Source organism: Squalius cephalus (genome assembly GCF_949319135.1).
Source record: "Squalius cephalus genome assembly, chromosome: 18".
NCBI lineage: Eukaryota > Metazoa > Chordata > Actinopteri > Cypriniformes > Leuciscidae > Squalius > Squalius cephalus.
Window position 1 is genome coordinate 21046241 of NC_137139.1, and position 16589 is coordinate 21062829.

The window sequence follows — 16589 nt, forward strand, 5'->3', positions numbered from 1 at the left end:
CTTTTCTGCAGCTTTTCACCTCTGATTTACAGCAGTTGGAAACCATTCAAGGTTCTCAGAACAGCTGTGACAAAGAAACTATTCTGTTTACCTGCTACCCGGCTGCTTTATTGCCCCATGGGATATGAGGTCAGCCTGGAATGAAACTGAAGTTTATGAGACGTGCTTTGTTGTAGTTGTGAGCATATGTGGCTGGGAATAGAGGTTAACTTTACACACAACCTAAAACCTCTTCTTTTTTTTTTCTTTTTTTTTTGCTCTCAGACAGACACTTGAGACACTTTCAGTTAGAATATATGCATTTATTTTTTATTTACAAAGTTACCTTAAAGGATTATTTTTTCCGATGTGATTTAACATTCTCAGGAAATCAGTACTCCACAAAGAAATTGCCCCAAAAAATCTGCGTTACCAAAACAACAAATTCACAAGCAAACAGCAGAATCACTGACATAAATAATGGTCATAATTTGACAGTACACTTCCTGTTATTACACCAATACTATTAAGTAAATGATCATCTACAGAAGACTAGCGGCATAAAGTAATATTTCCAAACGTTGCAACAGCAACATCATTCAAAAAGTCCACAATTTGGTTTCAATGTTTCACTAGTAAAAGCAAGCATTTAGCTTTACTGTGTGTCTGTTCAGTGAATCAGCTAACATCAAGACATCTCACTTTATTAAACTATCTGAGTCACTAGGTTGAAGATAAATCCTTAAAACACTTGAGAGTGAAATGATTGCTATACCACCTAAATCTAACCCATTTAAATTAGATCTTGTTATTTTGCTAAACATTTTAACAGCTGATATATCCAGATTTTGTGCACCCACATGGTGAGCCAGGGATAGCCATGTTTAAGCAGAGTCCGTCTGTGGGCTGTCAGAAAGTGCAGCACCATATGCTCCAGGTCGTCGCAAGCGGGGCGAATGGTGTTGACGATTCTAGGGGCCCCTGGCTTTAGGGGGACCCCCGCGATTTCAACCGAGGGGTTAAAAATCTTGAAATACAAGCTTTAAGTAAAACAATGTCCCATACTTCAAGGTCTCAGAGAGTCTCTCCCTCTAATTTTTGTGAGACACACTTAATGCGAATGTTTTCACGGAGGTTTCGCAAACGAGCACTGCGGCTTGTGATCTCCTCCACGTAAGATTTGGGGAACCAGCCCCTCTCTCCATCCGACAACCGAATCCCCTCTACCCACCCTGTGAAGTAAAGACATTCAAATTTCATTTATCTCTTCTGCAGTCCTCCCACTTCTCTTCTTCAAAAGGGAAAAATGGAGTATAGCTAGGACAAGGGAAATTATTTTCCATACCATCACTTGTAATTGTTACAGCTTGAAGGATGTCTGCCTTCTCCAGCGTTAACTCATCATGCTCCTGTGACTGGTAGCTCTTGATGCACTGGACTTGAGATAGATCTGTACAGACACATGCAGAGAAACATTAAAGGGATACTCCATCCAAAAATAAAACTAAAATCTAATCATTTACTCGCCTTCATGCTATCTCGCATGTGTATAACTTTCTTTCTTCTGTGGCACGCAAACAAATATTTTTCTATTATTTTTCTAAAAATCTTCATTTTTGTTCATCTGAGAAAATTGTAATTGTTGGGCGGAGTATCCCTTAAATGATTTGTATGCAAATGTAAGTCTTAGCACCACAAGGCAGATAGTTTTTTTTTTAAAGTCTTTTTCATTGTATGTTCCATCTAAAGAAGCTTCAAAATACCTCATTTTTTGTTTAACAGTAGAAATATGGTCATGCAGGTTTTAAAAGATATGAGGGTGAGTAAATGTTGAGAGAATTTCCATTTTTGGGTGAACTATGCCTTTTAAGAGTTTTATTTGAGGCACTTAGTTCACAAGTAAACAGGATATTCTTGACCAGAACTGTATATTCCACTTTGTTTTCAATGTTGTGTCAGTGAAATAGCTGATGACTTTATATGTCAGGCAAAACAGCCCCCTTTATTATCATCATAAAGTATCTGGACCATCTGGCACACACTGCGGTTTAACCTGGCCATGAACCACCAAATGCAACCAGCCACAATTCATTTTTAACATGCCATTTAGATAACAGTGTTAAATCTTAAATGTAGTTAAATCTGAATTGCATGACAAGAGTGAGACAAAGAAATTACACACCATCATTCTCATTGGTCTGCTCAATGGCTGCCTTTGGGTCCGAGGGAAACATGGCTGTGATCCACCTCTGTTTGCTGCTCCTACATATAAAACAAAATGTTCTTTACTCCGTTTTATGCATCTTGTGGGAATACATTTCCTGGTGTGGCTCATTTTCTAGGAACACTCAGATCTATTTGTCAGTGACAGGATTTTGGATGTTAATATTTGTGAATTATGTGAATGTCCTCACTCTGTGGGTGACTTGAGCAGAATCTGGTGTTTTAGCTGTTGCCCCTCACATAACTGCAGGTAGAATATGAATCCTGAGATTCCCTGAAGTTTCTGGCTTAGATCTTTTACCTTGAGGTCTTCAATCTTTGCATGTACAAACACCATGAACTTCCATGAGCTGTGACAGGAAAGATAAAGGACAAATTGTGTAGCATACTTATATCATTTACACAGGGTTTCTTCAAATATTACATTGGACGTTGGTCTCCGATCCCATTAAACTTACTCTTTCCTCCGGGACAGCAGAAGACAGTCATTAAACAGATGAAGGTACACAGGGCGAGTGGTGAGTTTAAACTTAGACCCAGATATACTTAAGTTCTGTGTGTCCACTTCCAGAAGTTCACCATGTTTGACCAGCCAACGAGACTGAGAGATGAGAGGGAAAATCTAAAATAAAATAAATAGAATTTTACAAAAGAATTTTGTATATTTTTGATAATTATTGTAGGTTAAAAATGTAGACCCTCAAATTGAGATTCACCTTTCAATTACACATTTCACTTACAAATGGTCCCTTATGGTCATGTCTTATTTGGCCTCTCAATAAATAAATAAATAAAAATGGCTGTATAACACTCCTGCATGATATAAGTGTAGGTGAAAGTGACATGTGAAGGCCAAGTATGGTAACCCATACTCGGAATTTGTCCTCTGCGTTTAACCCATCCAAGTTAGTGCACACTCATTAGGAGTAGTGAGTAGTGAACACACATTTGGGCAGCCATTTTTGCTGTGGTGCCTGGGGAGCGATTGGGGGTTAGGTGCCTTGCTCAAGGGTACTCAAGTCATTTCCTGCCGATATTGAGAATCGAACCCGCAACCTTCGGGTTAACAGTCTGACTCTCTATTAGGCCAAGACTGCCCCAACACCCCTGCATGATATATTATACATATCTACTTAAACATTACAATAAATTTGACTCTCTATTAGGCCAAGACTGCCCCAACACCCCTGCATGATATATTATACATATCTACTTAAACATTACAATAAATGCTTGGTGTAATACCTTGCCCTCAAAGTGAATTTTCTTGTTTAGATGAATTAGTTCTTCCATCCTCTTCATGGACTGCACACTGGAGTTGCATTCCTTTATTATCTAGTGCAGCAAAGCACATTTAGTTTTCATTGCATGATTTTTAAAACATTGTTTGTGACAATTATAAATTCCTCTCCTACTTTACTCACCTTTTTGAGCTCATTAAGTGCTTTGGTGGCAGTGTCCTCATCTCGTGATCCAGGAGTTGTTCTCTTTAGGATGTTCTATAAATGGACAAGGTTGATAACCACAAGACAATTTAACTGATGAATTTTGTAAGCCTGGTTCTAAAGCTTGATGATAGCTTTCAACTTATAAGAGAACATTTGAAAAGACTGTGCACTGTCCATGATGGAATACCTCCACTAGCATTTTGAGTCGTGTGATCCTTTGAAAAGGAAGGATAAGGAATGATGTAAGAGGCAGCCTCTGGCATATTGGGTCCTCTTCCAGGCGAGCAAGGATTCCAGGGAAACGAGGATTCTCTTGCCTAAGAAAACACCACAACGCAAATGTATGAACCTCTTAAACAGGGTAATAATTGCAACATGCACATTATCATGCTCATTAGAGAACTTTTTTTACAGTAAGAGACTGTTTACAGTAGCCGTTGATAGGTCTGTTCCTGATAAGCTTGATTGGTGACATAAGGCAGATAAACCCTCCGCAGCGCAGGACAGTGGTCAAAGACAATGTCACACACGTCAAAACGCAAAATGTCCCCTTCTAACCTATGCTCTAGATCTTGAAGAAACCTATGGACATAGGGAGAATTGAAAGGGAGAGAGAGACAAAAACAGGGATTTCAACTGTGCACATCTCAGCAGAAGGCCCACTCTTTCAAAAACAGCAAAAATTGTAGAACTCTTCATCTTTACTTACCTCTCACTGACTTCCTTCACATCAGGCAGTTTGGAAAAGAGCCACTGCCTCTCCTGCATCCCAAGACTCTCACACAGCTCAGGAGACATCATAAAATGGTCAACTGCAATAGACAAGCTGCGTATGTATGAGGCCTCTGATGTCACTAACTCAAACTTGGCCTGAAAAGTCAAGAAAAAAATTAATGATTTCTTTTTCAGCAAAACTTGCTGGTTGATAAAAAAAAAAAAACAGACTTCCTGAATGTGGAGTCACCTCCTGCAGTTTGCGCTCTTCATTGCTGAAGTTGTCAAGTTGTCCACTGGACCGAACATCAGGAATATCCTGCCAAAGGGAAAAGGCGGAGCCTCGTGATGAGCGGAATGAGCTGGATGGCGAGAGGTTGCCTGGGGACACAGAGTCCCCTCTTTCTTCATCAGTTCCTGGCTCTGCCCCCTGCTGCCTCTGAATCTCTCTGTTGATAGCAACATCACTGTATTCCTGATACAAAATCACTGAGAGAGAGGAAGAGAAAAATGGTAAATTATACTAAAATATAATAAATAATATAAATGTGCATAGATACATACATATATATATATATATATATATATATATATATATATATATATTTATTATTATTATTATTTATTTATTTATTTATAGGTCTTACAGTTCGGCAAGAATCGTGATAGACGTTTAGAGCTACTGGGAGGACTGCCTCCATCCTCATCAATGGAAACCTTTCTCATCCTGTGAAAAAAAAAAAAAAAAAAAAACAGTAGAAAATATGTTAAAACAGAATTTGTTATATTCTACTCACTACGTTGTTCTCTGTGGGTACTAGCTGAGTTTTAGAGCCACCTTTGCTTTGAACTCCTCCTGTGCAGTGGCAGATTACAGTCAGCAGAGGGCAGTGGTGGTGCAGACCCCACCGGACTATGTGGTGCAGTGTCACTTGATCCCCCTGAGAAGCAACGTCTGGAGTTGGGTTTGTCTACAAACAGACAAGGGAGGGAGAAAGTATACAAAAGGGATAGAGCTGAAAATATAGCACTGACTTGTAATAATGACATCACAGCAAAGGACTTTCACAATAAAGTCTTTCATTAAGCTAATCAGTACTGATGAGTCACTTACAGTCTGAGCTGAGGTTTCCAGACAGGTGGCGGTCCCGGGAGGCCACACGAGCAGAAAGAGACTTGCCCAGCTTAAGGGTAAAAGAGTTTTTCCTCTGGGAGAGTTGCAGGCGGGAGATGAGCTCAGAAGCAGAGAAGCGCCGGCGCTCATTGTCTGCTGATCGAGAATGGGACAGAGGTAGTGAGGTCCCACTGTTGAGGGCAGGGCCTTCCAGGGCTCTGCAGTCTTCTAGGCCCAACCTCTGCCTCCCCCCATCATTTACTCCCTCCTCTGATATGGCAACCTCTTGATGGATATCTAAGAATGGCTTTGGAGAGGTCGGTGTGGCAAGAAGAGAGAGGTCCTCATCTACCCCTGGGAGTGGGCTGGAACTTCGGGATGTGGGGATAGTAGAGCCTACCATTCCAAGCCCTCCTTCTACGAACGATTCAAAGGATGTTGGGAGCAGGTAATCACACTCCACACCTGGGCTGCTGAGAGGCTCATCACTCTGAGTGTCTGGAGAGTACACCCTCATCCTACGCCCTATTAGCAACAAGGAACATGATAAAAGGTACCATCCACTACTACATTCACCTGTAGTTTTAACAGACACAATCACTTTAACACAGTAGTACATAACCTTGTTCTTATTGGCCTGTCAATAGAATAGGTTTTGGACAGCTCCTTAAACAAACACACTTTATTCAACTCAACTCATTAGTAGAAACTCCAACATCCAAAATGTGTATTGTTTTGAGAAGCCTCCAGGGACAGGCTTGGGAACCACTACTGTAGTGTATTGAAACATTTGACAGGACATTAGTATGCTTTTAAGGATTGCACTAAGAAAAATCATCTATCCGAAAGCTCCCGTACAGTTTCAAGAGTGGTGAAAAACTGTGCACTGTGACAAACTATTTATTGTTTAAAACAGGAATGTAGGGCCAATGTGTCAAGACTTAGTTAAGTGAGAGTGGCACTTACTTATGGACTTCTCTTTTATGGATCCCAAAGAGGTGCGTCTTTGAGGGCGAAATGGGTCCAGACTTTGGAACTCTAAGGGGGAAGAGGGGGAACTCAGCTGCTGAGACTCAATAGAGTTCCTGTCCCCAGGTGCATATGAGGACAGAGGCAGAAATAAGTCTCGAGACCGGAGACCCTTAACTTCTGGTTCAGGGTTTTCATAAACGGTCTCAGGTAAGCCAGTAATGGGTGTCCACGTTTGATCCTGAGCCACTTCCACATTATTGCTGTCCTGGGTCAAATAATTGTCCAGTGTTGTGTCTGTACTCCCATTCTTGGCAAAGTCAGATGAACTGCTTCCATTGCATCTGACAGGCTTGGAGCAAAGAGAGGAACTACAGTTTTCCGGTGTGTGTGATTGGAAACCATTAACGCTTGGCTGTTGAAGGTCAATGAAGGCCAATGTCTCTTGCTGACACACTGCAATGTGCTGATGCTGCCGCAGGAGAGGCCTACCTTCCCGAGAGTCACTCAGAGCCTGGGCCTCAACTGAGCCTGGGAACCACATGTCAGAGCTCTCGCCTCTGCAATGGAACGCTTGGAGGTGAGGCTGGAAATCAAGAAGAGGAGAGAATCCATAGCCAGGGAGCATGGCTCAGGAGGGACATGGGTACTGCAAAGCAATTGGGGAAAAAAAAACAGATAGAAATAATGTAAGGTATTATAATTAATGTACCCACATAACCATTGTTCTGAGAGATGCTGCATTTCCGAATTTCAGCACAAAGGAATAGATCCCTCTGGCCAATGTTTTTGTTGTGCCAGCACAGATTTCTGCACAGTAAAGCTTGGCTCGTCTCTGCAGTTCTTAATGGATTTGGTGATCCACTGGGTAAAGTTAAGTCTCGCTGAACAGTCTCTGCTCTTCCCCCCGTGGCAGACTTGGCTCAGTCGCTGCCGATGCGTCTTCCTGTTCTAATTAAAGAGCGCAGCATGCAGCCCTACACCCCTATACTTATCTACATCATTTACAGCTGGATCCCTTACTCGAAACGGCATCTTCATGCAGAAGCTGCACTACTGAAGCAAAGTCAGTCACATGAGGACACTCTGATTTCTCAAACTATGATAATGGGCAAGTGTCTAGTCTTGCTAGCAGCTTATACCTGAGATGGAATGCTTCACAAAGAAGAACCTGACTGAGAATGTCATCTTGGAAGAGGTTTTTTTTTTTCCGTGCATATTTCCCATGTTTCCAAACAGCTTTCTATTTACCTAAACAAATCTGGGTCATGGGAGAAGCAATGCTTATTAGTATTCAGTGTCTTGCCCTGAGGGACAGGCAAGCCTAAGATAGCTTGAGCTATGACATTTCCTGGGCTATTAAAGCAATGAAGCCTCAGCAAAATGTCAGTGCTGATGACCCACATCTGCCTTAATCACTGACCCGTGAAATAAAAAGAGATCTTTTCTAAACTTGGAGATGAAATCCACCTAAAGATGCTAGTTGGGTTGCCCCTAGGTGTCTTAAACTCTACCTTGCATGCAATTTAGGCCAGAAAATATTAACCAGAAAATAAAAGGTAATACTTAAACTGAATAAATCATTGTTTATTGTAATAGTTTCAAAAATACCTATTGCAAATCTTTGCACATTTTCTGAGAGGAAACAAAGTTTTATAGTCTCCCCCATCTCAGTTTCTCTTTTAAAGCTGATTGTACACACGGCTAAATCCAACTGCACGAATTTAACATGATCCACAAGCAAACATACTCTCTCTCTCTCTCTCTCACACACACACACATATATATATGAAAAGCCCAGGTACCATATAATATCACCCTCTGTCCTGAAAAAAACTATGCACATCTGTACCAACATTGCACAACTAAACCCAAAAATACACTGCACAAATGATTACCTGTTCCCTATACTCTAAACAAAGGTTCCTTTATTTCCCCAGTTGCAGAATGTTGTTAGTTGCACAGGAGATGTGAGATTTATGGAATGAATCTGGATTCATCACATGCACACAGAGAAATAAAAGTCAGTTGGTATTTTCATTTTGTCTTATAATCAACATATAATAACCTTCTCATCTTCTGAAATGACATTTCCTTTCTGCTCATGTCACGGCTGTGTGTGCTATTAGATAATGAAAGCAATTGCCAAACAGCTATTCAGGCAATGTTTTAGCAAACTCACATTTACATCTGCACTACAGTTTTTCTTGCTGAATATCCTGTCATTTGGAAATAGGTCAAATTGTGGAAGCAAAACTTGGGAGCTGTTGTAAAATATAATTGTATTACAATTTACTGTGCTACACAAATTAAATGTACTGTACAAATAGCTACAGTCACTTTGTGAACACTGTGCATAGCAATTACTCTATAGCAAATTCAATAATACACTACATTACAGTTCATTACCATATATCTATTCCATACATTCAACTTGATGTCTTGCCCATTTTACAATTCTCAGTAATATCCACCATGTAATTTTCCATGTTCTCAACATGTTATTTCCTTATGTTTTGGTCTTTGTTGCATACATTCTCCCTGTAATTTTGGAGGCTTCCTGTAAGTCAGGGCGTCAACAAAGTAAATGAATTGAAAACTGCCATCTTCTTCATTGTTGCTATGATTAAAGAAACCAATGCTGCAAAAGCCCATGCAGACTGTTAAGAACCACATGAATCCACAAATATATTCAGCGATGTCAACAATAACAATGATATTAGGACTAATATTTTGCATTTGAAATAAAGCGAAATATTTTTTTTTTCATAGCATACAGCTATCACTAAATCGAGTCAAATCCTACTGTTCAATAAAAATAAATATTTTATAAATTTAAAAGTCAGAATGAAAACACCAAACAAGACCAAAAAAACATGTTCCCCCTATTAATTTGTAGAATTTGTTGCTTGTTTGAGCACAGGGTCTAACAGTGTGGTGTGATAGGCTTCTGTTTGTATGTTATATTGCTCTGAAGCAGGCTGACACTGCTGGTCTAATTGGCCTGTGACAGAGAGCCCAGATCCAGGGTGCATCATGGCATCTGCCTTTCACACTCAAACACCTCTGCTCATTTTCAGCTGCTGCAACTTGATGGCAAGATGCAGGTGGTAACAAATAAAAGATAGACATTATTTGTCAAAGATTAAGATTAAAGGGATAGATCAATGAAAACAAATATTCTGTCATTATTTACTCACCCTTGTTGTTCATTGTCGTTCCTGAATGTTTTGATGATGAACTTCAGATGAATGGAAAAGTTTTATATTTTTTGATTATTCAGAAAGTCTCCTTTATGGCAAATAACAGCATACAGATACGGTACAATATGAGTGCGAGTAAATAAGGACAGAATTTTCATTTTTAAGTGAACAATTTCTTTAATAGTTTCCTGTCGTGAAGTGACCTTAAACTCAAATGGTATGATACCTTACTCTTGAATCTAGACAGGGCAGCAGAGTTGCTTAAAAAATACATAATTAAAAAAAAATTTTCCTTTATATAATGGATGACATTATAATGGACACCTCATGTGTAAAAGTATTATTCTATAACAAAAGATGCAAATTCATTGTTGAGATTTAATAGCATTTAAATTCTGGTGGGGTGAGTGAGGACATCTGGAGGTGAAAAACACTTCTTTGTTTGTGTTTGGTGTGGGGCCTGATCCCCAAAAGTGCCTGAGGCCTTCCTCCACCTACTCCATCAAGACAGACAGCGAAATCCCTTTTCACATTCACGAAGCATTGACATTGCCCTCAACCATCTCAACACCAACACAACAGAGATAGAGCAAGAGAGAAGCCCATAAGTGTAACAATACCTGGTTTAAGGTATTACTCTAGCAAGCCGAGCTTGTTCAGACCACCTTGAACCACATGGTCTCATCTTAAAGAAACCACACCTTTAGGACATCCGTGCACTCACCTTCTTTCAACATTAACACCTCTCATATCGGACACACCCTGTCAAATACAGGAGCGATATGCACACAAGCATGCTGAGTGTGGAAACAAAGCACTATTATCACATGCTGCAGTTCAGTATGAGTGCAGATGATTTTCAGTTTTATACACACAATAAACTAAATATAGTGCTTTGAATACTGCATTTTTAAGAAGGAACCACATCACTTCACACTAACCGAAGTCCACTTATGTTTGGATAACCACTTAACAAAAAAGATTGTTGTAGCTAATTTGACTTCGTTCTGTCTCAGTTCTGGTGTCTCAAGCTCTGGTGTGTCCAATCAATTCCCAATGGGTTAAAATCAAGCCCCACCCTACATTTTACACTTAGAAATACATCAGATTATGAAAGTTAAATGGGTTGCGAACATCTCTTTGTCAGTCACAGTATCATGATGATTTACTACTATATTTGCATCACTGCACTCAGTATTCCTGCTGATGTTTGCCATATTTATACAGCTCAATCAGTTCTTTACTGTGCCGCTAAATTTGCGTCCCATTGCAACGATGACCTACTTTCACCGTTCCATTCACTTCACACTCATTCACACTCAACTTCCTGTTTTCTTTCAGTCGCTGCTTGGGAGGTGAACTGAGCCAGGCGAATGCTCCCCCCCTCCCTCTGCTTTATTATATGGACAGGTAAAGACTAGTCACTCGAAGCAGCTTGTTTTGAAATGTGATCTGTACACTGCTTACACCTTGAGACTGACCATGCATGCAGGAGACGACAATAAAGGTTTGTGACATTGTAACATGCAGACATAATCATTTTAATCTATAAATGGTTTTGCTGGTATTCCTCAAGATATTCTCTGAGAGACCGCATTCAGGTCAATACATGTAATCAAATAAAAACACAAATGATTTTATTCACAGTAGGTCCAAGGCAACAGAGCGCCTGAAAAAGCCTGCAGGCTGTGTAGCTAAACAGGTGTGCATAGAGCGGAGCCAGAGAAAGGCCTTTTACACATACCTGTAGGGCTTGGCTTTTTCAGGATCACTTTTCATAGACAAACACAAACATGTGCACCACACACAAAAACAAATCCCCTAAAACACTGGCATACATTTGTGCAAGCATATTTAATGTACAAAAAATATGTCAAGATATCCACGCATCTTAATTTAATATGCTTTTTTATTTCTATTTAGGCAATTTAATAGCCTGTTATAGATGCAGATTCTAGCGTTTTTAAACCATAAACTTCTAAAAGTTCCTTCAAGCGGTGCTAGTGCCTTCCAACACAGTACAACAATCACACTAACCAGTTTCTTCTAAAGTTTAAGTCTTGAAATCCAAGGACAGTTTGTGAAGGCAAAATGAGGACACAATAAAAATGGTTAACCATTAAGCCTTTTGTGAGCCGAAGAAAAGCAAGTTCATTATCATGGCCGACCCCCACTCCCAATAAAGATCTGACACTTTCCACATTCCCCAAATAACTGCGCTTCTGTCATTCCACTTAAATTGCCCAGTAAGCTGTACCCGAGAACAAACAAAGAGTCTCGTCTGTCTGAGCTCACGCAACAAGAACAGGCCTTATTTGTGTGGCTGCATCCTATCTGTGCTGACCATTGGGGGAGGCACTAATAGCGTGCAGTCACACAAACAAGGTCTGTTCTTATTGCTCCCCAAACCTCTTCCTTCACCATCTGTTCATTCTGCAGGTGAGCTCTGCTGTTTTTTTTAGCCCTTACAAGCCCTTTAAGGCCAGTAAGACTAACAGTTGAGTGAAGGGGCTTTAGATACCCATTCCACCCCGAGTGGCCCTGTTGACCTGAATTCGACAAGCTAAATGAGGGTAAGTGAGGAGAGAACGTTTTTGCATGCAAAGAGTGGGGACGGAATATTACTGGGTGTGGCATGGCGTCCTTTTCCCCCAGACTGCAGCTCTAGTACATGTAGGTGCAGATACAGAATCAGCCTGTTGCCTCCAACTGACAGGTGATGGGGCAGGTGCTCCTTACGCAGGACAAACGATGGCAGGGAGGGAGGGAGAGAGAGAGGAGTTATATGTTTGCTTTATAGGGTATATCAGTGTCACGCAATGATATGCATTACACTAAAGTCAAACGATACCAATAACCATTTCTGATCACAAAAAGTTCTGTGGTTGTACCATGGTTATTGTATTCCATGGAAACCATGGTAGTGAATGATTAGCATAAATATATAACACGGCGTCTAGGTCAATGACATAAAAGAGAAAAAATATCTCTAAGCATGTCATGCGATATAACCATCCTGAAAAAAGTAATATTACCATATAAACATATTTTCCTTACACCTTGATGACATGTGAGTGTACAAATATTACTCTTTACTTTGACTATATACTTTTTTTTCAGGTAATTTTTTTTGTTTAAAAAAGTTTTTGTTTCTGCATGCTGATTCACACCACATGACTTTAATTTGGACATTTTTTCAAGTAATATATTTTAAGTTAACATAATAAACTTAATAATACTAATAATATTTTAACAAACACACATATTTATAAAAAAAAAAGCAGAGAATTTTATAAAAATATATATTTTTAAATAAATATAAGAAATATAAAAGATTATACCACCTAGTAAGAGTATAACTACCTAGTAAGATTTTATTTTCAGGAATTTCTTTCTTTTAATGAGGCTTTTTTCTTCAATATGATCCTCGGAGAGCATCACCTTGATGTTTTTTTTCTCCCATTTATATCCTAAAAAACATATCAAAATGAATTTTTCACTCAGAAATTACAAACATGCTTATAATATAAGGGGTATATTCAAGTCATTATATGTATAAATAGCGATTTTAATTGTTTTTGTTAATTGTTTTAAATGTATTTTTGAATCAATTAATTTATATGACAAAAAAAAGTCATGTCTTGTCATTTACACTAAAGCGTGAGGAAAAACAACATATTTTCCTGGTACACATTCCAGTTTAGTTGTATTGTTACTAAACATTCTGTGCCATCTATTGCCCCCCTCCAATCTGTTCTTATCTCTACCAGCATAAATGAGCAATCCAAACCTGCTGAGAACTATGAGAATGCATTGAGTCATACAAACACACACAGACTGGCACGGCCGAGCTGCAGGAGCGGCAAGCCGCAGGTTACGATAGACATTCCAAGGGTCCGTCCGCCCCCACTGTCTCTCTGATGTTCATATCTGCCAACATGTTGACTAAAGCAAAGCACCATCAAACCACACCCTGTGGGATCCATCCATGCTCAATTATACATCCTAAAAGCTTACAAAATTCAATGTCTTCAAGGGTCTCAATAGACGTCAGTGGAGAATAGGGAAGAGTTTCACAGACAATTCATCTGGTACACAAGGTCCATCCAGTCTGAGTGCATGAAAAAAAAAAAAAATCACTCGATCTCACTCCATTCAAAAAAGACCCATATTTGTATGGGATAATCACTCTCAATACTAAAAGGATATCTCTTACACATCCAATGAAATGACGCAGCACATGCAGACAATGGTTTCTGAAGCTATACAGGATGAGGAAGAATAAGGCAGGGAGATTTTATTGTGACCTGATACTTTTTTGTTTACCCCACATCCCTCATGACCCATCTTAAAAGGATCTCAGTTTCCAGGCAAATTACCTAAAATCGGATATTATAAAAGCAGTTTAAGCTGCAAGGTTTCTGCCGTTCAATAATTTCGTCTGGGCAGTCAGGATCATTTCTGTTCCCGCACAGCAGTGTAGAGGAGAACATAAAGCCTTCCATCAGACAGGTGCTAGGTCATAAAGACGACGTCACAGCCTCCCTCTCAGAAAGAAAAGAAAACACTCTACACAACACATGCTCCACACATGGCATAAAACAATCAGTGTATAAGAAAACTTAGACAAAATATTAGAAATGATGCCTTGGCAATTGGCAAGTTTAATAAAATAAGTTTAAGTACTACAAAAAAATAAAGCTAAAAAGAAATATTTTTCAAAAACTATACTACTATAATAATATATAAATAATACCAGAAAAACACTATATATTTTTGATATTCAAAAGAATTAACTACAAATAAACTCTAGAACAATAACTAAAATACCCTATTAAACTCCTGTCTCCTCATCAATGCACATATTTGACAAGAAAGCACGCAATGAAAAGTCAGATTTCATGAACTCAAACAGTTCTTATCAAACTCGTCCAAGAGCAAATTATCTGGACTTTGCTATCCATAAATATTTTATAGCTTATTAGCTTCATACTGTACATCAACAATGATCTCATTTGTGTCAGCTCTTTTTATTCTTCTAAGGAATCGATCTAGAACAAAGTTAATACTTCAATGAATTTTTATGATATCTGAAAGAGCAACAACTGAGCAACACATATGTCCTCTTTCCTATGTCAATCAGTAATAGAATTCACCGTTTATTTGAGCAAAACCAATTTATATCAACAAAAATCCACTGCCTAAAAAAGAAAGATGCATGAGGAAAAACTGACCAACTAAAATTTCTACATTGCTTCACACAGTAAAACACCGTCCCTGACATCGAGTTCATGACTGCACTGCCATCTATCCATGTGCAGTTCTTTTACAGCGTGTTCCAGACAAGCACTCACCTGCCCCTCACATCAACAGAAGCTCACGCATGCACACACTTACCATCTCTGCTCCCTGCAGCAGTAGAATATTAAGGGTCATATCCTGCTCAATCTATCGAACCATTATGCATGCAACATTAAGTAGCTTGCAAGCGATCGTGCAGCACGGGCATATTTGCATCTGACTGTGTCTGTTAGCAGGGCTGGAGGGCAGTGTTGCTGCTTGCTCTATCAGGATTTTATAAACTGGACCATATCCCAGGCGTATCATGAGATTTGTCTATACAGGTGATGAGTGTCAGATGTGCAAATCAAAACATTAAACTGCATGCATGAGCATCTGTTCAAAATGGTCTGGCAGCACAACGCAAAACCCAGCGGGACAGGTATAAATGACCTATAAATTTATGTGACCTTAAACATTCACCATGTCACACACAGTAAACAGGAAGCAGTGATAAGTTTGTTGTTGGCAGCAACAGATTACAATGTGTGAAAATGACAGTAGGATCAGCCACTTCTTTGAACAGTCTGAGACCACTAGACAATGTTTTTATTATATATACACATATATATCATATTAAATATAATTCATATTAATTAACATTCACAATAAATTATATATGGACAGCAATTGGGAGCTGAAATTAAAGTTATAATTGAACTTCTACTGAAAATTAAAGTAAAACCTAATGATCATGTTCTCCAGCATGATTTGAGATTATCCAAAGAGCATATTGAGCTTTAATGGAAGCAAGAGCATCTGACCATCTGTGCAAAGTTCACATTATCAAATTTACCTGATCAAATGACGTAGAAATAATGCAGATTTCTTCCTAATTTCTCTTCACATTGTTTTCAAGTTTTCGAAATCCTACTTTTCATTTATTTCTGGATCCTAGAATTTCCATGTGGTCTCAGACTATTGGTCAACTGCATATTTAAATCATCCTCATAAACAGAAAGTACACAGTCTTTCCCCAGAACAATGTGGTGATATCATCTAAAATTCCACAGATTTTGATTTACAGAAAGCCAGTACCTCATTTGTATCAGTGGACTGTGGGCTGGATGGGGTCCATCTCCAGTGTGCAAATCCAAGTCATCCAGGACTGTGGTTGAGGTGTTATAGTGTCCATGACTGCCTTGAGTTCCTCTCGGCTACTTTGTTTCCCCTCAGCTGCTCTATAACTCAGTCAGCATGCTGCGGCTTGAGCCCAGATGATCCAAGTGTTCACTTCAATCACAAAAATACAGTTGACAGTACACAAATAAAACCCTACTAACTGTTCTAGCTACTTAAAAATACAGATTTCTCCTCCATATCGTTCCCCTTCTCTCCAGCAACAAATGCAGAAAGACATTTGTCCTCCTCTCTCGCGCTGTCTCTGGCTCCCTCTTGCACTTATTTATGGTTTTATTTCTAACACCTGCCAGCAGAGGAAAAGGAGAGAGGCGCAAGCAGTCGTCTGGTTCAGAGGAGAGTCCTTCCTGCCAAGGAGGGAGAAAGAGCATGAGTGTGTGTGTGTGTGTGTGTGTGTGTGTGTGTGTCTGGATTCCTGTGTGTCAACAGCAGTACTTTGCAAGTGGATAGCAGGCGGTC

General features: G+C 39.4%; 1 protein-coding gene across 1 annotated transcript; it reads right to left on the bottom strand.

The window, feature by feature from the left end:
• Positions 1-284: 284 nt before the first annotated feature.
• On the bottom strand, positions 285-16551 carry arhgef19 (Rho guanine nucleotide exchange factor (GEF) 19). The gene is made up of 16 exons (XM_079849169.1): positions 16029-16551; positions 6445-7096; positions 5479-6003; positions 5203-5335; positions 5012-5091; positions 4615-4853; positions 4360-4520; positions 4080-4232; positions 3838-3967; positions 3627-3701; positions 3448-3537; positions 2661-2824; positions 2394-2552; positions 2162-2241; positions 1325-1429; positions 285-1211 (listed from the first exon to the last, which is right to left on the bottom strand). The coding sequence occupies exons 2-16, from the start codon at positions 7073-7075 to the stop codon at positions 1054-1056; spliced, it is 2883 nt and encodes a 960-aa protein (XP_079705295.1). The 5' UTR covers positions 7076-7096; positions 16029-16551; the 3' UTR covers positions 285-1053.
• Between the last annotated feature and the right edge of the window lie 38 nt (positions 16552-16589).

Excerpts from the sequence above, each read along its gene's own strand:
- arhgef19 (XM_079849169.1), bottom strand. The coding sequence starts at position 7,075 with ATGCTCCCTGGCTATGGATTCTCTCCTCTTCTTGATTTCCAGCCTCAC. Across the intron at positions 2,242-2,393 it reads CTGCTCAAGTCACCCACAGA|GAGCAGCAAACAGAGGTGGA; the intron begins GTGAGGACATTC and ends TTTTATATGTAG. Across the intron at positions 1,430-2,161 it reads GCAGACCAATGAGAATGATG|ATCTATCTCAAGTCCAGTGC; the intron begins GTGTGTAATTTC and ends GTGTCTGTACAG.